Below are 23,112 nucleotides of genomic sequence, written 5' to 3'. Positions count from 1 at the left end.
AAAAGAGAAGCACCAGAGAATGTGGAGGTGAAAGGTTCTGCTGCAGTCTGTGAAGGTCTAACACCAACCACACCACCTGAACCTCCTACTGGTCCGCCTCAGAGACCACTGACCACCTTAAAACCCCAACAAACCTCAGTGAAAGCTTCTTCTGAGGTGCAGAAACCTGTGGAACCAAATCCTGAGTCCACCACTCAAAAACTGGAGACCACAACAGCAGCTTCACGGGAGCAGCAGCAGAAAACTGGAAACTCGGGTAGTTTTAGTTTCAGGATGGTTCTCATTAGTTTAACTGTGTGAAAGTTTGACGTGTGTGGAACAAATTAAACACATTCTTTTTTTTTTCCTGAAGATCTTGTGGAAGCTGGAATAAATCCAACATCAAAAGCTGTCAAAGTTTCAGCTGTGGCTCCTGAAAAAACATCATCTGCACAAACCGAGTCAAAACAGCAATCTGCTGCAGCAGGAAGTCAAAAGCAGATGAATCCAACCACATCATCTGCTCCTAATTTACACCTGACTCCTGGAGAGAAGCTAAAAGAATACCAGGCTTTGGACAAACTCCGTAAGAAATCCATAAGAAGATGGAAAACACCTGCACGTGATGCTTTCCCTGCTTTACTTATGTTCATTCTTTCACTTTTCTTTGCAGGCTGTACTTCTTTGAAGTACCCTACCATCTTCTCAGAACATGTAAGTCACACAACAGCTTTCAGTCACTTTTTTTCTATTTCAGAAGTAGCAGGGCGCTAAAAATAGCTCTTTGGTGACGGGACAAAATTTATGCTCAAAATGCTAATTTGCTCCCACCTCACAAACCCACTAAATAACAGTGCTGCGGTCTCTGGGTCCCACCCATCGACATATATACTGGACAATTTGTGTCCATAGGCTCCCATTATAAGTTTTTGTGCCAAAATGGGAGGTGGCCACCACCGCTATTTTGACCGTGTCACAGCTTCCGTCAAGCCCAGACAATTCCAAAAAAGGGAAAAGAGGTGGAGCTGAGGGTGGGGCTGTAAGGCTGGGATCAAATGATGACCCCCATCGAACTGAAGCGATGTAGCTACAAGCTAACCCAAAGCTAACGCGGAGGTGGGAGCTAAGCTAACGGAGGTAGCTACCTAGCTACAACCGGAGTTAACTGTGCACAACACCAGAGCTTCTGAGTCAGAGATACGCCGGGGTGACCGCTGGGTAAAACCGGGTGGAACACAGAGGTCTCCCGTGCAACATTATGTTAAATGCACTGGGTTTTACCCTATTACATTTAAATTTCATGGTTAAACAGTACATGTTAAAATCTAAGCTCAGCTCGGCAGTGACCTAAAATACATAAATATAATTTTACTTACCGAAAAAAATGAAGTGGAGACTCCTTGGACGCTCTATTAGTGCAATTAATGCCACAGCAAGTCATTTTGTCCAACAATTGCACAAATAATATCCAAAAAGAACGCACAAACGCTACAACTAATAGTCTAAGTTGAGAGACTGAAACTGACGGAGCAGTTTCCAAGCCAGACCGAGGCTCTACTGTGGTCACGTGGGTCGGATGCTCATTAATTATACAGAATTTTAGGCTTTTAATACACTTAAACAGAAGAGTGAGAAAAAAATTCACCCCCTCAGAGTTGTCATGAGTGTAAACTAGATCATTTAAAACCAAAAACATGTTTTGGTACCAGGCTGTAAACATGTTTATTTCTGCTGTGAAATTGGTATTTTTAACATGGGAGTCAATGAGGATTTGCTCGCTTCTGACACCAGCCCCTAGTGGATGAGGGTGGAACTGCAATGTTTGTTACTTCCTGTTTGGCTTCATTTCCAGACCTGAATTATGGGGGCTTTGTCCCACCGTCATGCAGCAGCAGCTTGCTTTCTGCTCAACAACCCTGCTGTGCTCAACACGGACACTTATTGAGAAAGTAATCGGTTAGAAACATGAGCGACGGGGCTACCTTTAAATATAGTTGTGTTATCAGCACATTTCACATCTTTGTGTTTACTGAAAACGTCATGTTTTTGGGCAGATTTTGGACTTTTTAGCTGAACAGTGTTTTGAAGTCGGATTAGTTTTTAGCTGGCCGGTTCCTAACTACGGGTCACATCCCTGCTTTTTTAAACCAACAGCATAATAATTTAAGTCCTGTGCCACATTTAAATGTTTGTGAGCATTTGAATGCTGCTGTGGGTGCAGATGTAGGACACAACCTGGGTGAGAATGTATTTACATCACTGTTAATGCTCAAGTGCAGAACTTAGTTATGTATATAAATACTTCAGGCTCATAACAACTCAATGCTATAGTTCTATGGAAAAACATTATTGCATTCAAGTAGGAGAACATTGACAGAAATGGGGGGGGGGGGGTGGCGTTATATATTTAAAGATTCTAAGTTGAAGGGTTTACAACTCAAATTATAAGTAAATAAACTTCTATTTAATTGTTATGTAGAATAATCTGTATGGTCCCACGTGTCCATTGTGGTGAGGAAAGTAAGTCACAAATTTCTTTTTTGAAAATCTACTGAATGATGCTCAGATCTGCATCAATAAATTCATTATATGCTGTATAGTGATTTTCAATAAAGAGGGAAAACAAGATTATTGTTTTACTGGACAAAATCTGGTGCAGCTGAGCTTGTGTCCAATCTTCTTTATCCCTAAAATAAATAATGTTGGTATGAAGCTCTTGAAAGGCTTCATCTGAACGTGATCTGCGGCTCTCATTGGAGCGGTTCGCAGCCGAGTGTGAAGCAGCTGGGATGAGAATCAGCTCCTCTAAATCCAAGACCATGGTCTTGAGTCGGAAAAGGGTAGAATGCCTTCTCCGGGTCAGGGATGAGGCCCTGCCCCAAGTGGAGGAGTTTAAGTATCTCAGGGTCTTGTTAACAGGTGACGGAAAAATAGACTGGCGGATTAGTGCTGCATCTGCAGTGATGCAGGCGTTGAACCGTTCAGTCGTGGTGAAGGGAGAGCTGAGCCTGAAGGCAAAGCTCTCGATTTACCGGTCGATCTACATTCCTACCCTCACCTGTGGTCACGAGATTTGGGTAGTGACCGACAGAATGAGATCACGGATACAAGCGGCCAAAATGACTTTTCTCCAAGGAAATACCCCTTGTTTACCCCCTGAAGGTAAACAAATTGTGCCTTTTTAGATCTATTTGTGTTTGTTTTTCATTAATTTTCCACTAAAATCAGCATCTCATTGAAAATGTATCCATACTTTTAGCTTTTTTTTTTCTTTCATAACTCCTTTTTTTTAAATGACAACAAATCTCTTCTAATTTTAGGTGAGAGAATAAACATCAGATTCTAATCTCTAAAAAATTCTGGTCTAATCTAATAATAAAGTTTCTTAGAGTAACTTTTTGCCTCAAATTTCTGAGAATAAGTGATGAAAGCTTCCATTTATTCTCATTATTTCTTCACTGTGCTTTAAGGGGCTCAGCATGTACGCAGGTATCTGAAACCGCAGCACCTTGTCTGTGTTAGAGCCTCCATTGTGTTTATCATGGACCTGTCTAATTACTGGAAAACCTGCTTTTGACCTCTTCATATCAGACTCCGCACCGAGACCTGAAAAAATGACTCGGAAACAACAAAGACTGTCGAGTATCTCTGAACACGTTTAATTCACGAGTTAGCAGCATTTTCTGCCCCGTGCTCACTCACGGTTGTTTTGGTGGTTCGGGCGCGCTCCACACACGCTCTGGATCTGCGATAAAGTCCCGCCTCCGTTTGATTGACGGCAACAGGCAGATTTCTCCACAGTTTCTTTTATAAGAACTGTCAATGATGCGGGACATGAGTCTCAATTTGCGGGACACGTGGGGGCCCTCTGCCCTGGGAGCGGTGGTCGACTGTAGCTTCCTGGGCGCTCTATGGGTGGGGGTCTATGCCCCCCCTCCAATGAGCGCCCTGACTTAGTGTGGAAGACCTGATGCTGCCGGGACAGATGGCTCCTCTGATGGCGTTTCCTTGCGTTACCATACTTGGCTCATCTGGACTCAGCCTAATATAATTTTTACTTGTGTGTGTGTGTGTGTGAGTCTGTGTGTGTGTGCGTGTGATTGCATATGTTTGTTAATGTTTTTAACCTGTTATGGGAATCTGGGGTCATTTTGTAAAGCACTTTGAATAACACTTTGTTTGAAAAGCGCTTTAGAAATAAAATTTGATTGATTGATTGAAAAGTAATGAAAATGCGGGACTGTCCCGCACAAAGCGGGACCTCTGGTTTAACCAGATGGACACCCTAGTTTAACCAGTGATGAGGACGTAGGTTTACAGGTTGTCTCCCCACAGAACAAGGGTGTCAAGCCCACCATTTTGTACCATGAGCTGAGGCCCTGCGATTTTATACCTAGGAGGTAGCCCAGTGACTCTGCTTGTAACAAGACTTAACCCACCTTGCCAGCTGGTGGTGCCAGAGTACAGCAGGTCTTGCCTCTATCAGTACGCCCCCCAGGGCAGCTTTGTCCACATTATAGCTTATAGCTTATCCCCACCAGCGTGTGAATGGGTGGATGACTGTGTTGTGAAGCGCCTTGGTGGTTTTAGAACCCTAAGAAGGCGCTATACAAATACAGGCCATTTACCAAATTTTTTGTGAGACTTAATACCAAAATCTTTGTAGACTAAAATCTTTTAAAGTCGACTTAAACTGAAAAGTTTTTTTTTGTCCAAAAGACTAAAGCCTAATTTATGCTTCTCTGTCTGTGTCGGTATGGAGACACGCAGCGCCATTATCCGTCGTTGTCGGGCCTCTTCAACAGGCGCACTTTTCTAAACATCCGTTGAATGATACGGAGAGCGCAAGCTTGTGATTAGTCAGGACGCCGCTTCCTTTGAATATGTCAACACTGCCACTGCTCCTGCAAAAAATAAATAAATAATGAAATCTAGCGATATACCCACAGAACTCTATGTAATTAATCATGTGACCTGAAACTGACGGCGGTGTAAAAGGTTTATGAGATAATGTTGCATCAATCACTGGAATTTGACATTCGAGCCATCCTAAAGCCACACTTGAGCTTCTCGCTTCTCCCTTCTGGTTGAAAGCAGTAAACTGTCCTAACAAGTCTGATGCAGCCTGCTGTTACTTGTGCTAACAACGAGCTAATGCTAACACAAGCCAGCTGATACCTAATAATACTTTTTTGTCCAGCAGTGTGGATCTCTTTACTTCATGACTTGTTAGGTGCTTGCTACCACAGGCTGTGGAAGTGTTGTGTGTGACAGTTGTAATCCCGCTTTCAACCAGTAGGAGGGAGGAGCAGGAAACTTATTAGGTGTTGCTAGCCTTTAAATAAGCTTCCCGGCACAGTTAACATCTACTGCCATGAATTGGGTAGAGACCTCCCCCTAGGGAACCTATTTGTGCCGAGTCCATTTTATGTCTAAAGCACTTTACCACACACACCTTTTAGTAGACCGTGTTTAGGTCTTGTGCTCTTGTTTTCTTCCTTAGACATCAGACAGATTTTCATCGTATAATTCACGTCCTTAAATATGTTTCTGTTCTTTATTTCCAGGTTTCTTCGATACACATCAGTCTCGCGATAACCAACTTGTCAAAGTTCAACAATGGCTGCTACACAGAAGCTGACATCATCAAATTGCTTCAAAAATATGAGATTCAGTGTGAAGAAAACAAACTTTTTGTCCTTCCTCATATTCATATGGTAGGAGAAGATGGCTTTACTATGATTCCAATAAGCCCAACTAATTCTGACTTGTATGTGAACGTTCTTCCTTTTAGATTAGTAACTTGGTGTTTTTTTGTTCTCCTTTCAGGCTTTTGTTCTTTTCCCAGATGTGTCAAAGGTGCAGACTTTATTCAAAGTGTCTGAGCAAGTAAAGGCTAAGAGTGTGGTTCTCAAAGGGTCCGAACTCAGCGTCTTTGCTTTCTCCCTTCCTAATAAAAGTTTTGTAAGTTTGCTTAAACAATTTAAAAGATAACCGTGTAGATCGATGTGTTTCTATGTGGGATGTATTTAGGAAAAAAATGGCTGTAGTTGATGGAAAATTCTGAACTTCTAGCATTGTTATGACCCAGCTCATTGAGCCACAAAAAACAGCCATATCCTTATAAAAGTTAATAAAAATATAATTTATTCATTAAAACAACCTCAAGTTAACTTCAAATCAGCAAAGGTTAAACCAAAGAGGTGCAAACCTAACGCCAATGTGGCAGCATGCCCGGGTGGGGTGGGGTCGTTTTTTCTTTGTGGTTTAATAGCAGTTGGCAAAGATCTGCAGATGCATTACCGCCACCTTCCGATCCCTCCCATCTTTCCCACTACATCCTTCTCCTCACCTTGGTGCTTTTTAGAAACCTCAACACCGCCCCAGTACACACGTGGCTTGCTTTTTTCCATAGAATTCCCCTAACCGTCAGTCTACACCCTTCAAAGAGATGTTAGACTTACTGCAGGGTTAATATACAGACACTGCAGGTACTCAAGTGCTCTACAGCATCCCAATCAGCCAGGTGTTTGAGGCAGACTGCCCTGATTGGCCACATAATGACCCACAGGGTGACTGTGTCACAACTGGAACACCAAAACATGTCCACACTGGAGTGGACTCATTGGCATGCCATACCAAATAGCACAGTACTATGCACAGATGTGAGATGTATGATCTATGGTTAAACCCAAATGCTGCACTTGGATTGTGGCAACACGCAACCAACCAAAGGAAGGCAACCCAGCAGAAGTAACTGTGGCCACCAACGCAAACGGTTACATACACAGTGGCCTCATATCACCTCAAGGCTCCAAATTCAGCCAGGCAATCAGAAGTGACCAAACAAATGGAGAGCAACACCCACACAATGATTTCAGTTGGTATGGTCCAATACCACACCCATACAAGTCATAGCTGCTACAAATGGCAGACTTACTATCGGGAGCACCGAGACAGTTCCCGGTGGCCTGACACCTCAAGTGGCCATCTCGGTGTGGCAAGGTGGAGAAACGAGGGCCCGGGCGGGATTCGATCCCCAGACTCCCGGGTGAGAGTCATACGCTCTAACCAGTCAGCCAAAGGGGCATCCCCTTGGCCAAGTAGCCAGGGCGCATGATCAATCGGGACATTGTGACAGGACACTCACACTGTCACATCTTCCCCCCTCTTTCCACAAGCACGTCCTTGTGCTCCCGTGCAGGGTGCCACAAACTTCACATCCATGGACCTACTTGACAGTACTACATGGATCCTGCCAACAACGCCAATGTGGCAAGGTGGAGAAACGAGGGCCCGGGCGGGATTCGATCCCCGGACTCCCGGGTGAGAGTCATACGCTCTAACCAGTCAGCCAAAGGGACATCCCCTTTGGCCAAGTAGCCAGGGCGCATGATTAATCGGGACATTGTGACAGGACGCTCACACTGTCACATCAGTATTGCCGCCACATTCCTGGCCTGAATTGTTCTCCCAGTCTGCCCCTGGGTGCTGTTGAGCCAGTAACAACACAATGTGATCCAAACAAAGATGGACTTGTCCCTCCACAACACCAAAAACCCAAGATACTCACCTCGTCATAGAATCCCTTATTACTGATGGAGTCGGACAACATTTTAAACAGCTGTAACACTAAACCACAAAATTTCAACCACATCAGCAACCCACAAACTACCAGAAGACTTAACACCAGATCTGTCCTCATCTACTGCAACTTTTCTGCAAGAGGTCCCAGAAGCAAATCCTGGACAAGCTCCCAATTGTTACTTCCCTAGCTCAATGGGCCATAACAAAAGGAGAGACGCACCATGTAAAAGTTAATAATAATATAATTTATTCAACTAAAATAACCCCAAATTTACCTGTAAAAACAACAGTTAAACTAAGCGGGTGCGCACTGAACACAAATGTGGCAGCATGACTTTGGGAGGAGCACAAAGAGAGGTTACACTAGTGCAAGGTTTAAATACAGACAAATCACGTGTTTCTAACATTAGTATTCTTTTATTTTCAGCTTTCGTTTTACGAATTTCTGAAGCGTCTCGCAACCTTTGTAAGTTTTTCTCTTTCATCTCTTTGGTTAAAAAAGGTTCTCACCTGCGATTTTCGTTTTACATCAGCAAACATTTTTCTACATTCCTGCTTATTTCAGGCGCTGCCAGATCTGTTTGCAAATTCAAAGTTAAAGCAAGCCTCTGACTTATTTAAACTTTATTTCTCTGTAGAAAAAGCGGAAGGGACCCCGAGACAAAACAAGTATAGTTTACGTTTGGAGTATCTCGCAAAGCGAAGCTGCACATCTCAGGCAGGCTTTAAGAAAAATCGGCGGATTGATGAACTATCAGCCAATGCTCAACAAGGTAAACACACACACACCAACAAACGCACATTCTTGGACACTGAAACAACTCACTGTTTTTTTTTTTATCTGTTCCCATCTGATGTTCCAGGTTTTGGTGGAATTTCTGACATCTTTGGATGCTGACCGGTTTGGAATTTGGTGCAGCTTCCTAAAGCCGTGTTTTTCCTACAGCGTGTTCAGGATGGGTGTGCCATGCCCCAACACTCCAAACGTTTGTAAGTTGGTTTAAACAACAAAGCCTCCAGTCGTAACTACAGATAGTTAGATAGATACAAAACAGTTATTTTCCCTGTCAAGAAGTTATTTGTTTGTTACTAACTTGTTTACTTTTTTGAAGAAGTAATCAGTAACTAATTACTTTTTTAATGTGACTTGCCCAACACTAGCTTAAATACCTTTTCTCTCAATTTGAGGCGTAAATAGAAAATCATCCATTTCTAGATGGAAATCTAGACTCATCCACAAAGTCCAGGCATTAACATTTTGCTTCAGGTGCGTAGACGGTTAACACACATGTATGTTTTGTATGTGCAGTGCCGTCACTGTCGGTACTGGCTTTGTCGGACAGAGATGTCACCGTAGCCGGGGCATCGTCCCCAAGTTCACCGATGGGCATTCCAGTGGGCACCGGCACAACTTTTTGGGTTACCATGACAACCAATCCTTACGTTTACCCCACCGGGCTGCCGTTGTTCAACATCCCAGGTGAGAGTCAAGACAGCTAGAGCTGATGAAGCAGCTCAGGTTGATTTCACAGTAGAAATAGCATTCAAAGTTCAAACGGGTCACTGAAAGTCTGACTTTTCAGAGCTGGACTGGTGTTTCAGCATTTTTCGTGGTGTAAATGGTGGTGTGAGGGATTTATCTCCTCGCTAATGGTTATGTCTCTTGTTTCTGTTTAATCCTGTATTTCTGTGAGTGTTTTAGGTCAAATAAGCTTGGTAATCTATAAATTACTTTAAGTTAAGTTGATTTATTGGTGATCATCACTCCTTTCCTTCTAAGGTCATTTGTTTAAGTGTTGCCATGGAAGCGCGCCCATAGGCAGCCATGATCAGTTCCTGGCATGGATGTAATTTTGGGGGGGGGGTACGGGGGGACATGTCCCCCCCACTTTCTCCAAAGTCAAGTTTTCACCCCTGCACTTTTTACCAATACTTTATATTAAATTGGCACTGGTTGAGCTCTAGGACCAAGCAGAAAACAACCATTTGTGTTGAAGGCTGTTTCCCATTAGAACATACTGTAAAGACACCCCCCCCCCCCCCCCCCCACACACACACACACACACACACACGTGTCCCCCCCACTTCTAAAGTGAAAATTACGTCCATGGTTCCTGGTGTGCTTAATCAGATCTACTGAGGGAGAAACTAACTGACTGAAGAGAGAGGGGGGAGAGGAGGTTATCTTGTGTTTATTTAAGTGTAGTTGTTGTTGTTTTTGTTCTTTTGATTTGAGGTAGGAAGTAAATATGTAAATAGATTGTTTGAAATATTTTGTTGAGATGTACTTTATTGATTGTAAGATTTCAAGCTAATTGTTTCCCCTTCCCATGTCATAATGGTTGGCTCTAAAGTAGCTTGAAAAGGCCAGATGGATTTGGCACTGTTGTTGGTTGGTTGGTTGCTTGTTAAGGGGAATCCATGCCCCAATGTCATGGATTGTTTGCATTAAAAAGGATAAAAAGTCAGAGCTCTGCAACATCCTGGGACTCTTGCTTTTTCTTCTGTTGACAAACGTCTGGTAACATCCTGAGTGAGTGACAAGGCAGAGGCTCTGTCTGAGCCAAAACCTTACAGGTGGTTACTATGGTGATCCTAATGAGCCACTGGCAGCAGCTTTGATATTTCTTTTGATCTCGTTTCTTTACGTAAAGGAAGGTTGGGATTTGTTACCACCTCAGCTGACTTGGTGTGACACACTACGTTTTAACATACACACGTGTTTTTAACAAGTGAGACCTGATGATGGCATACAGCTAAATTCGATGCTCGTCACAATGACGTCTGAACAGGCTGTTTTTTGTTCTCCACTTCCAGCTTTTCGCACAGTCACTCCGCGATCACAAATAAAGCACCTCGAGGTAAGAACTTTTTAATAGTTAGTTTTTAAATGAAAGTTTTTTTTTACTTTTTCCTGTAAGCCTATTTTCAGACTCTCTCATTTTCCTTCTTTGTTTGTAAACAGCATCGTCAGTTCGTTTTCCTTGTGGAAGTAAAATAGTTTCTGTTCCTCTGTTCTTTTACATAATGAATCAGTGACCTCTGTTTGAATTCTGTAGCCTGTGAGGCTCTATCGCCTGAAAGTCATCATGCTGACGGGGTTGCCACCGAACATTTACACGCAGGAGGACTTCGCCAAGCTGGTGTGGAAGCATTTTCCTGAGGAGAATCTTGACCCTCTGGACAACAACGTGATGTTTTTACCGCTGCAGAGGCGGGTAAGGATTCAAACCAAGCACTGCTGTTTTAATGTAACTGCACCCAGTGATACTTTATCTTTTTTTGTTTCCAGGCCTTTGTGTATTTCAGCGGGTGGGAAGCTTGCTTCAGCTTTCTTGAAAGTTACATCAGAAATCCATTTTACAAAAGAAACTACAAACTGTGCGTCCATTATGTCTTAGACAACATCTTCCTGAACACCAATGAGGTAAGAACTATTCCACCCTAAACGCACCTTCCCGTGGCGAATTCACGTCTGGGTCGGTCCAGACTGGTCTTGGGTCGTCATTTGGAATCGTAGGATGTCCAAGGAAGGTCCCGCCTTTCTCGCCTCTGATTGGCTAGAAGGGCTCTACTGGCTATTTCATTTAGCAGCAAACTGTCTCCCCTTGCTAAGTGCAGACTGTCCTCACAGACAGAAATATTCAACTACTATGGTCCTCCTACCACCAACAAAACAGCTGTTTTTAGGGAGTTTTTTTTAAAGAAAATGTTAACTTATTGCTATAATAACCATTCTGTCCTGTTTTGCTAAATATTTTTTTGTTTCTTTTATTTAAAAACGTAAAATTTGAACCTATATTACATCTTGTTGCATCTGTCACTCTGTTGGACGTATATCTGTTGGCTCTTAAGCACTTATTAAAGCAGAGTAAATAGGATAAATGTGCGTGCCATACCTGGGTATGAAATATAATAAAACTGCCCTATTTCGCCCAGCTGTGTGCAGCAGGACTGTTTCTCTTCTAGAATAAGTCTAAATCATAATCAGCTTTGAATTAAATTTTGATTGAATGATGCACATTTAATCAGATGACAGGTGTGCTCTAGCAGCCTTAAAGGGACTTTACGGAGTTTTGAATTTTCAGGCCAAAAGCGTAACGGCAGCTTCAATAGTAGGCTCGTGCACGAGGCGCGCATGCTGTACGTGCACACTCCTTAACGAAAATAACAGCTGAGACAGTGCCGTGTGTGTGTGTGTGTTTGTGTGTGTGGCCCGGAGGACAGAGGACAGGAGAACGTGCAGCTAATTAATTAAATGATTTGGTTCTGTATCTTTCTCTTCAGCACAGCTGACAAAGGTTTATGATGGGTCAGTCCTCCTGCATGCTCAGATCATTCCCTTCCCTTGCTTGAAAAATTGTTCCAAAATGAAAGTTGAACCCACATCTTTTTTATCTGTGAATTCAATGCCGTTCGGCAAGTCTCAAATAAAAATTTGGGCATCTTACTGTAAAAAAATATACCATTAATGTAAAAAAGAAACTTTAAATGAACTATGCTCACATCCAGAATTGAACCCGGATTTTCTACACGAAAGTCCGACGTCTTACTAGATGAGCTAAAGCGCCAGTAGTGTCTTTCGTATCTGTAACATTTATATCCTTGATGACAGCTGAAACAGTGTTCAAAGAACGGTTCGGAGCGAAAATGGCTATTTTGTTGCTAATTTGCAGGAAATATCTAGAAGAAAGTAGCTAGGTTCATCACTAGGCGTTAGGAACAGCGACAAAGTTGCTGAGTTGGCACTACCTCTCTCTCTGCTGCTAAAGCTACTGATAGCAAATGCTAAGAGCTATGCCTGAGCGTGAACGCGCATGAAGCAGCCTGCTCGACCCGAGCAACTCTCTTTTTCTGTGATTTTACAGAAAAACATGCAGTCACAGTAAAAATGCCAGGGCTCATTCTACAGGACCAGGGCATTGCAGGAGAATGTATGAAGAAGACATTTATTATTTCTATACATGTTTTGGCTGTCAAACTTCCATAATGCCCCTTTAACCTATTAAAGAGGAGACCTAAGATGGCCGAATAATTAAGTTATAATATAACCCCAGAAGAGCCAGCAGATATAAAGTTAATCTAACTGTGTGATAAAATGCAACAAGGTTTATTACAAGCTCACATTGTCAGGTTATTTTATGAAAAATGAAACTGGTAAAAGAGGACAGAATGGTTATTAATGCAACAAGTTCACCTTTTCTTCAAAAAACTCCTCAAGATCTGGCTGTAAACATAAAAACCCTGCAGCAAGGGAATACTGCTTCCTCTTACATGAACTAGCCAATCGTAGGAGAGCCCTTCCAGCCAATCAGAGGCAAGAAAGGTGGGACCTTCCTCAGACACCCTATGATTCCAAATGACGCTCCCCGTGGTCAGTTCACACATGTCGTCTTTGGTTCGGCCTTCACAGAAGCGCGGATGTGTCAGAGCGTGTGGGCAGGGCAAAGGATGCACGGAGGAGTCTGTGGTGTCCTTGAGTTAGTAACGACAGTGGATGCGAGCAGTGTTGCTTTGGAGACTATAAATGAGGCCCAGCTTCCTTCTCCCTGAGCAGCGGTGCTGCCGTGGGCTCCACCGACAGCAGTCTGTCCTCGCGCTGGAGCGGCAGGTCCCAGCAGCAGTCACAGAAGATGTTTACCCATCTGCATCAGTTTGACAGTGAATCATGCATGTGGGAATCCAGCGCTGGCTGATCCTGCACACCAATCAGAGGCTTCCTCTAGTAGGTAGACATGAAGGCATGTTGGGCCAGTTGAGCACCAAGATGACCGCCGGGGAGCAGTTCCAAAAAAAAAAAAAACTGATCAGCTGAGCACAGAAAACGCACAGATCACCCAGATGTGAACACAATTAACCTAACAGGTTTAGACCGGGTCGACCCAGATGTCAGAGCACCCACCAGAAGTGGATTGGGACAATTTTGTCATAAAAACGGAAGGATAACAAGTTTTACTCATAAGATTGAAGTCAGGAGACTGGCTAGGCCACTCCAGATCCTTAAAAAGCTTGTTTCGTAGTCACTCCTTTATTGCCTGGGTGGTGTGTTTGGAGTCATGGTCACGCTGGAAGATCCAGCCACGTTTCTTCCGCGATGGTGTAGGGCGAACTGCCCTGTTGACTGATGCCTGTAGCAACGATTAACTCGGTGTAACTGCTCAGATTGGACCTAGCGCTGTCCAGTTTCTTCCCAAGGCGGTTTTAAAGACCACCACGGATTCCGCCCCACGACCGGGCTCTTTCAGCGGGTCGTGGCCAGACCTACATTTACATATGGAGGCAAATTCATTGTGCACGTCTCTCCCGCTAATCAGAAGCTGTGAACAAATCCTCACTAAACCTGTGTCGATATCAAAATATTAACAAATATATTAATCATAAGTTATTAAATGTTTTCTGAAAACTCCAAAGAAAGCTCAAAGTGAAAATATGCTTGTGATGATTTTTCAGGAGACCGTGTACAGAGTCCTGATGAAATGGAGCAACAGTGTAAGTTGATGTTTAAATCTGATCTGAGCGGTTATGGTTATCGTTGATTTTTTTTTTTTTACCTCCTGACACTAAAGTCGAGTGTTTCTTCAGTATGTTTCTGACGTGAAGTCTTTGGGGGAGCGGCTGCTGTGTGTGGAGGTTTCAGGAAGAGGTATTCCCTTCGTTTGCACCGTCATGAAGAGGGTGGCTAGCATCGCTACGTTTGTCAGCTTCCTGCCGCTGGCTAACAGGGTACGCTAACGGGTCAAGTTAGCTTAGCTTTACCTGGGATGACTTGTCCCAAAAATTTAATGTTTCGTCCATGAATTTCTAGCTAGCTTTTGCTAGCACACAGAAGTTTTTATCCAACAGGAACTTATTTTAGAAGAGATTTTAAGAAGATCCTCTAGAAATTCTTAGAAGCACATGACTTTGTGCTGTCGTATACCATCTTGGACCAGCTGAAGCATTAACATTTGTAGTGTTTTTTTAATTATTACATTACCTATGGTGTCTTTGTTTCAGAAGAACAATAATTTCTGTGTCTCGGTGACTTCTGGGATGATTTTGTTTGAGTGTAAATTCAAAAATTTACCTTCCAAATTATTTTTTGACCCAAGTTTTAGTCGTAACTCCTCCAAGAATAACCAAAATATTGGAAACTCACACCAAAATGTTAACAGTCAACTTAATCCCTGTTATTTATCTGTTTTTTTTTGTCTCTGTTAAACAGATTTACATCGAGATGGCTGAATCCAGCGGAGTAACAAAGGTGGTGGGGACCCTGTCTGCGTCCAAATCGTCTGAACAGTGTGAAACGTGGTGCGTGTTTAGTTTTAAATGATCAAAGTGCATAATTAGATTGTTAATGTGTGATTTTCTTTTTTGAAATATGTCCTTTTATTTCATTCCACAGGAAGCAGGTTGGACGCGTTGAGTCGTGAGTATTTATTGTTGTTTTTTTAGCAACACTAAAGTAGTTTGCCGCTTTTCCCTCCTATTGATTGAAATCAAAATTACAACTCTCGTAAAAAACCTGCAGCGGCCGCTGTAGCTAGCGCTAACAACGAGCTAACACTGACACAAGCCAACTAATACTAAATAAGCCTCGAAATAAAAGGATCCACAAAGTTGGACAAAAATAGTATTACTTGCAAGTCCAGTAGCAACAAAGCTAGGTCACCATCAGTCCATGGTTTTGTAGCCTCCTCCAGTTCCCTCCGAGTGTAGGCAGTGCCGATGTTCACTCTCGCTTTAGCTCTTTGCTTTGTCTCCAAAAACTTATTCTCTTACTTGTACTAGTGCCAGGCTCCACCATGATCGTTGTCGTCGTCTTCCTCCTCTTATCCGGGTCCGGGTCGCGGGGGCAGCATCCCAACTAGGGAACTCCAGACCGTCCTCTCCCCGGCCTTCTCCACCAGCTCCTCCGGCAGGACCCCAAGGCGTTCCCGGACCAGATTGGAGATGTAACCTCTCCAACGTGTTTTGGGTCGACCCGGGGGCCTCCTGCCGGCAGGGCATGCCCGAAACTCCTCCCCAGGGAGGCGTCCAGGAGGCATCCTGACCAGATGCCCAAACCACCTCAACTGGCTCCTTTAGATCCGGAGGAGCAGCGGTTCTACTCCAAGTCCCTCCCGAATGTCCGAGCTCTTCACCCTATCTCTAAGGCTGATCCCGGCTACCCTACTGAGGAAACTCATTTCAGCCGCTTGTATCCGCGATCTCGTTCTTTCGGTCATTACCAAAAGCTCATGACCATAGGTGAGGACTGGGACTTAGATCGACCGGTAAATCGAGAGCCTGGCTTTCTGGCTCAGCTCCCTCTTCACCACGACAGATCGGCTCAGCGTCCGCATCACTGCAGATGCCGAACCAATCCACCTGTCGATCTCCCGATCCTACCCTCACTCGTGAACAAGACCCAGAGATACTTAAACTCCTCCCCTTGAGGTAGGACCTCTCTCCCGACCCGGAGTTGGCAAGCCACCCTTTTCCGTTCGAGAACCATGGCAAACTTCTTCTTCTTCTTTTTCCTGAGCTTTTTATTGACATTCGGTGAACCTAAAATGCTAACTCTCGCTTTCTCTCAGAAAGCACCAGCAGGCTGGAAGATTACCTGTCCACCATCATTAGAAAAAAAAGGGTGGGGGGGGGGCAGTTTTTTTAAGGAAGCGAGCGACTCCGAGCACTAACTTTTAAAATCGGCAGGCGAGTGGTTGAGCCAAGTGGAGGTGCGGCCGAGACTCAGCTAGAGTCTAGTGCAGTGCAGCCACGTAGGAAGGTAGAGACGCCACCCTGCAGCTCTACAGCCATCAGCTGTGACTGATTCTCAATCAGTGTGGAGCAGCGTTTTAACCTGAAGATGGAGATGTATTTACGGTTTTAAGCTGAAATATTATTTTTAAGCAAGTTAAGTGCCGTTTCGGGTCAGCAGAGGGCGACTGAGTGATGTAGAATGTAAAGTTGTTCACGTTTATGGCTGAAGAATCACTGGAGCCAGTTTAAAATCAATAGCATAACATTTTATAAACTCTTTGGTGATGCTTTGAAGCCTCAGAGTCTTATTTTTTCCTACAGATGTGGAGGTATCGTGTAAATACAGATGATCTGTTTATTTCAGCTTGAAGAGTAGAAAACTCCGTCTTCAAGACTCTAAAAGGACTGCAGTGAACCTTGAACTGAGCAACGTTGGCGTCCACTCTGAATCCACCGCTGATAAAGAGGCACCAAAAACCGGCTGGGATCATGCTGAGCTTGGCTCCTTGGTGTTGGATCCTGCAGCAGCAACAGGACTGAGCAGCACAGCGATGGAGGAGGAGAGACGTGAAGCCGAGGTCCCAGTCTGCAGCATCACTGATCTGGGAACAGCGGAGGAGAAGAAAGAGGAGTCTGTAACCAACTCTTCTCCATCACCCACAAGTCTGGCTCAGCCTCAGGCCGATCTTCCACCAATCGACAGTAGCAGCTTTAGGGCTTTAAAAGAAGTTATTCACCTGTACAAACTCCATCACAGCAAACAGGTCATTTAAACTTTATTCGTGTTTTAAAAATACAAAATAACCTAGCCTGGCAAGCCGGACTAAATAAATGTATTATTTAGTCTGGCCATGCTCCATTGACGGCTCTTGGTTGTGGGGCGGGTTCTACCGTTGTCTTTCAAATGATCTGGACAAAGAATGTGACATACTCTCACTCTGTTGCATCATCCCACCCACCAGGCATATAGAGTGCCCTGATTGGCCCACAAAGCGGATAAAGCTCTGTGATTTGTTCACTAAGCAGATAGAGCACTATGATTGGCCCACCATTATGGACCAATCACAGCTCTTTATGTGTTTGAAACCCCTCTAGAGAGCTGTGATTGGCCAGCCAGAGTCCTGGTAGGAGCTGCTGAGGTTCCAATGGAGCGTCCCTAGACCAAACTTTGCAAAGCAAGAATTTGGTCTAGTTCACTAGGCTACAAAATAACCAGTTTTAAGACGAGTTTAATGGAACATTAGAAACCCAGAGGCTTTATTTAATAGCTGGTTTTAAGAGGTTTACTTCACTGATGAACATCAAGGATTTAAACTTATCTAATATAAAAGAAAATAAAACAAGAGATGTTCAGGATTGTGTTCATTCCCGGTCCTCTTTTACTTAGTAGTTACTCAGTTACTCTCTGAGTCGCCAACTCAAAGCACAAAGATGTCCCATTTGTCAAAGACCGGCTTTGTCTGATAGAACCATGAGTGATTTGTTTTTCTGCCGTCCAGGTTCAGGAGGCTACCAAAGACGTTCGTTCTTCAGAGGTTTGTGACAAGACAGATTTGAACTTTGAGAACTTCATTACGATTGACGAAATTAATGAAGACGAGGTGGACAAAGATGTGTCTCCCTCATCGAAGCCAACTTCCAGAGATTCAGAAGAGGCTTCAAAACCTACTTCATCCTCACCCAGCTCCACAGATGCCAGCCCGTCTTCTACAGAGCTTCAGAAACACCCGCTTGAACCCAACAAGTCCCAAACAAATCCTTCATCTTCTGCCAATAATACATCTCCCTTCGTCCCTTCTTCAAAGTCCGTAGAACCAAGCGTTTCTCCTGGTCTGAAAGCTCAGCCGATTAGAGCGAAGACTCCTAAAAGAGCGTCACAGGCGTTACCCACAGGTCGGGTAACTCGCTCGTCAGCAGCAGCGGTTAAAACATCTGTAGAAACGCTACGGTCACATCAAAAGGAAGGTGAGCCTCCTGGGGGTGCAATGGCTGAGGCGTCGGCGGAGAGCAGCACTGAAACATCGGACATACGTCCACCATCACCCAGGGACAAGCTAGAAACAGTCCTCAAAGATGTGAAGACCAGAAAAGAAAAGGATGAAGGTAAAAGTACAGAGGTGACAGAAAAGAGTGAAGAGGATGACCTGGTCATGAGTTCACTAGATGAACAGATGAATAAAGTGAGCAACGAGGAAACCCAGAAACCTCGATCTGAGGGAGACCAAGTCTCACAAAATGAGTGTCTTCATGTCTCAGAGGTTAATAAAGATCAAATTTGCAGTGAGATAAAAAATGCTAAACACGAATCGGCTACGGCGCAACAGGAAGAAGGTTCTCCTCCAAAACCAGACCAGGCAATGGAAGAGAACCAGAATGTACCAGTAAACCAGGACGAGTCCCAAACAGAGGATGGAGAGAAAGTAAAGGACTTTCAAGAGGAGTCCATCCCAAAAATGTCTGCTAGAAGATCTAGTAGGGGAACCAAAGGTCTGAAGACCTCTCCAGACAAAGTGACAATCGTGACGAGGTCCACCAGAGGACGAAGGACAATGACGGCTGAGGAATCTGAAGATGGGGAAAAGAATGGAAAAGAAAAAGAGACTCCAACGAGACCGGGGAGGACACTTGGCAGGAATGAACAGCAACTAAACAATGAGGACACTCCAAAGGTGAAGGACATCACACCAACAAACAAAACCAACACTGATGGAGACACGGATGGGCCAAAAACCTCGCTAGAGGTCTCGGGGGAGTCTGAAGAAGAGACAAAACAAGCTGCAAGCCCCAGGAAGAGAGGCAGACCCAGGAAGACAACCACAGTAGCATCTCCTGGTGAGTGTAGAAGAATTTGCTTGAAGACCACATTACAGTGTCTCACACTGGAGAATATCTGGAGACTACAAAATTGCAAGAAAAGTGTCAGATTATCAAATGGTATCAATCTGATTTGGTATAATATTAATGCATTTATTTAAAATATAACATATTTTTTAAATGCTCTCGTCACAATTCAGTCACAAAGCGTCTTAAGTTTGTCTCAATTTGTGTGCAACTCATCCTAACTTCATTGTGCACCTGTCTTGGTCAAAGGTCTCAGAGGTCTGCAAACCCTGTCAACCCTCACACGTTCTGGGTTAAGGAAACTAAACCGAGAATGATTCTAGACTAGTTAATATATTCTCAGGGACTATTCTGAGACTAAAGTTGTCTGGTGAATGTCGAACATGCAAGATTCCTGCGACGCAGGAACAAGGCTCTGCGACCAACGAGAGGACGTTAAGGACTCGTCTGAATGTTTCAGGAGAGTTTAGGAACCTGGAAAATTAACCGTACCACTCAAACCAGAGGGTGCTGATAATGTAGAGGAAGGTGTAAAGCACAGCAAAAAATGGCAGAAATTGGTTCTTATTTAGCTGCTGCTCTAATAATTCTTACAGTTTTACTCTCAATATGAGGAAGAAAGGGTAAGTTATAAATAAGCCTTTTACTAAATGAATTTTCAGCTGATATGATTACTTCTATAATGTTTTGTTATAAAATGTCAATTTAGTTTTTCAGCAGGATGAGTGTGGATCATTTTGGGAATGTGAGGCTAATTCTGTGTTACAGGTAATAAAATGGAATCTTTAAAGGTGCAACAAGTAAGAATTTTACAGTAAAATAATCACAAAAAAGTCTAATGTCTTAATCATGTTGGAAGGAGGGTTACACTCAAACATATTTCCTTCTTGGTTGTCTGTTTTTTTTTTCTTTTAAAGGGCTGAAAGGGGACTAAGTTGTTGTTTGCAATCTGCCCCGCCTCCATACTTCCTGGTTCTAGAGACAGTCATGTTTAGGTTGACAAACACTGCTTTGCCAGCATTTGCAATCCAGCATAAAACAGCAGTGTTGTGGGAAAAAAATGTCAGCCAGTAAAAAGCAGCAACCCAGAAGTTCATTATTGTAACCCTAAGAAGCCACATCACCTTTTGGTTTTAGGTATTAGGTAAAGAAGGCTAGTGGCTAATGTTAAGCTAACAATGCTAACTATGAACTAGAAAAAAAAACAGTACCAGCAACTCAATATTACAGCGAAACATATTTATCTACGTATCAACTAGCTCTGTGCGACTCGTCTTCACTTGTCACCTCGAGTCTTCTGGTGCTGAGCTGTAACGGCAACAGTAGCTCAGTGGAGCTGTTTGCTTTCACACGTGGACTGCAGTACCCAAATACGACCACAAGATGTCAGTCTTGCTTCATGCATCTATAACTGTTAATATTTTTATTGTTATTTTCCTGTTATAATGTTCAAATATTTACTCATTTTTTGTTTCAGTTCTGAACAAAAAGATAGCGGAGCTCGTCGAACCAGAGGCAAAGAGATCTCGTTCTCGGTCTCCTCGTGTCAGTGCAGACTTCAAACTGCCTCCATTCAGCCCTGATAAACCTCTCGGTAAGAAATGTAAAACAAACGAAGAGTGTATAGAATAAAATGAAGAATAGATGAAAATCAGCCGTTTTCTGACCTTTTTGCGCTCGTGTCTGTGCCGCTGTTCAGGTACGGAGTTTGTGAGTCGTAAATGGGGTTATTTCTGTAACCTCTGCTCTGTTTCCTACATGAGTGAGGGTGCTACCGGGGACCAGCACTGCAGAAGCCAGACTCACGCTGAAAACCTGCAGGTACTTGCTCAAAAACCCTCCAGCAAATAAGACTCGACATGCAAATACACCATCTTGGATTCTCATTTGTCTTTCTTTCACTTTTCAGAGATATCAGCAGGCGCTGGAACGAAAATCGAGAATATCGACACGAAAGACTTTTTGACTAATCGACTTGTTTTGTTGTTTATAATGTCAATCTACTTTCTGCCCTTTGCCTTCTTTTTTGTGTTTTCCACTGGAAAGACCATTTTCTGTGTTACAAAACGATATCACGTTGTTACTCGGAAGCTTTTGTCATCTTTGGAAATATTTTCTAAACTTGCACCTTCTATCTGACAGAACATTATCTTTTATTTAAACAGCAGAAAGTTATTTTTATTTTTTAATAATGTGATTTTACCAAAGATGTTTCTACAAAAATCTAAATATTATATTTTTGATTTACAACTTAAAATGAAAATAAGTTTCTGACAGTATTGATTGTTTTCTGAAACAAACTCATGTTTACTGATTGAGCCATTTGGACTTGAGTTGGAGTGAATTTTTAATGGTCCTGCATGATGAGCGATTTCTGTTTGTTGTCTTAATAAAACAGTTGTTTGAGTATTGGTTGCTACTTGAAATAAAGATTTTCCTCAAACATTATTCTCCATGTGGATATATCCTATTGTGACAACTACACATTTACAGAAAATATGAAAAACTTTTTTTTAAATACAGAATTCCAAAAATTTATACAAGAATCGGCCGCCAGCACAGAAAACACCTATTTGTTTTAGATCCAGCTGTAAAAAGATGTTTAAAAACATTGTGACATATTTCTTATACATTTTAATGACATTGACTTCAGGATCAAGATCACCATTCATTCATCCATCCACAGGAAGGGGATGAAAACAGGAAGTCTTTAATTGACAACCCATAACAGATATCCTCCTGAGACCCTGCGTCCACATGAGGACATTGGCTTCTTGCTCTGTAACAATTTATTCTCATCAACTTAGACCTTTGTTTTAATATTTAAAGACATTTAAGATTGACTTTTTCCTTTATTTTTGGGGAATCTGTCAATAATTTTATTTACTTTTACACTCACACAAATACAAATGGAGTCCCAGGAGGATTAAAAGTTACAAAAATATTTTATTTACCAGTTTAATTAGATGATTACATTAGATGGTGTGTAGACTAGGGGTTATCAGACCTGGGTCTGGAGGGCCGGTATCCATCAGGTTTTATTTTTAACTCCGTTTCAACACACCTGATTTCAGTCAGGCTTCTGCTGAGCCTGATCAGCTGCTGCACAGGTGATTCAGACACTGAATCTAGTGTGTTGGAGCAGAGAAACCACTAAAACGTGCTGGCCCTCCAGGCCCAGAATATAAGGCCCCTGCTGTAGAAGCGGCCAGACCTGTACACCCCTTCTGCTTCCAACTCACATGCGAACCAAGCATGCTTTTATTTTGAAACAACAATCAAAACCGGAAGTTCCCTTAACTGGCTTACCTTAACACACCTGCTGATAGTTGAAGGCTAAATAGCGACAAACGTCAGCTGGCTGCCAAGTGTTGGTAGACAGGCCGAAAGCTAGACCACTACCGGCAGGTAATGGATTTGTTTAGTTAGAAATAGTTGTTGGTAAACTCAAAATTATGATTTCATTCTTAACTTTTTTTACAATGTTAACATATACCGTTATTTATGCGCACCATTTGACTGACAGCATATTAGAAAAACCGCCATTTCTCTTCGGGAATAAATTGTCCCGCTGTTGATTGAAAACAAAGTAGATTTTAAACCTATGTCGTGTTGACATGTGAGCAGTAATCCACCTGAATCTGTCTGAGTGGCTGAACCTAGTATTGGGGTTGAATGTTAACTCGGCCGGTTAAAGGAGAGGTCAGAGAAGAAGGCTGTTTTTTCATGTCACCATTGTGACTACAGCCATGTATAGAGGGTAGAGTCTAACCAAAAGATGCATTCATCTTCATGAAATAACTTATGGACTTGACAAATGGATTTAAAGATTCGGGAGAAGGAAACACTTATTGCACTATACGTAAAATGTTATTAGATGTCAGTTTCAGAGCTTGTTGAAACACTTCTGTTATTTAGAACTGTGTTGGTGAGCGGGCAGATCGTAAGCTAGCCACATGGGAAGGCCAAGATCTGTCA

At 43.0% G+C, this 23,112-nt stretch overlaps 1 protein-coding gene across 1 annotated transcript in view; it reads left to right on the top strand.

The window, feature by feature from the left end:
• LOC107376896 (uncharacterized) overlaps positions 1-21,582 on the top strand; it is an 86,940-nt gene extending 65,358 nt beyond the window's left edge. Inside the window, exons 42-62 of the mRNA XM_015946213.3 lie at positions 1-256; positions 353-565; positions 653-693; positions 5,547-5,696; positions 5,809-5,943; positions 7,994-8,032; positions 8,205-8,339; positions 8,430-8,556; positions 8,876-9,046; positions 10,384-10,427; positions 10,626-10,784; positions 10,859-10,993; positions 14,017-14,055; positions 14,149-14,289; positions 14,771-14,859; positions 14,954-14,977; positions 16,658-17,057; positions 17,793-19,125; positions 20,612-20,728; positions 20,834-20,955; positions 21,044-21,582. The exon at positions 1-256 is cut by the window's left edge and continues 502 nt beyond it. Of these exons, the coding sequence (XP_015801699.3) occupies positions 1-256; positions 353-565; positions 653-693; positions 5,547-5,696; positions 5,809-5,943; positions 7,994-8,032; positions 8,205-8,339; positions 8,430-8,556; positions 8,876-9,046; positions 10,384-10,427; positions 10,626-10,784; positions 10,859-10,993; positions 14,017-14,055; positions 14,149-14,289; positions 14,771-14,859; positions 14,954-14,977; positions 16,658-17,057; positions 17,793-19,125; positions 20,612-20,728; positions 20,834-20,955; positions 21,044-21,100 (3,927 nt within the window). The 3' untranslated portion in view covers positions 21,101-21,582. The remainder of the gene's footprint in view (positions 257-352; positions 566-652; positions 694-5,546; positions 5,697-5,808; positions 5,944-7,993; positions 8,033-8,204; positions 8,340-8,429; positions 8,557-8,875; positions 9,047-10,383; positions 10,428-10,625; positions 10,785-10,858; positions 10,994-14,016; positions 14,056-14,148; positions 14,290-14,770; positions 14,860-14,953; positions 14,978-16,657; positions 17,058-17,792; positions 19,126-20,611; positions 20,729-20,833; positions 20,956-21,043) is intronic.
• The last annotated feature ends 1,530 nt before the right edge of the window (positions 21,583-23,112 follow it).

This window comes from Nothobranchius furzeri, chromosome 2 (genome assembly GCF_043380555.1).
Source record: "Nothobranchius furzeri strain GRZ-AD chromosome 2, NfurGRZ-RIMD1, whole genome shotgun sequence".
NCBI classification, from domain to species: Eukaryota; Metazoa; Chordata; class Actinopteri; order Cyprinodontiformes; family Nothobranchiidae; genus Nothobranchius; species Nothobranchius furzeri.
Note: the sequence above shows the minus strand (reverse complement) of the source record. Positions and strands in the feature narration are given on the sequence as shown.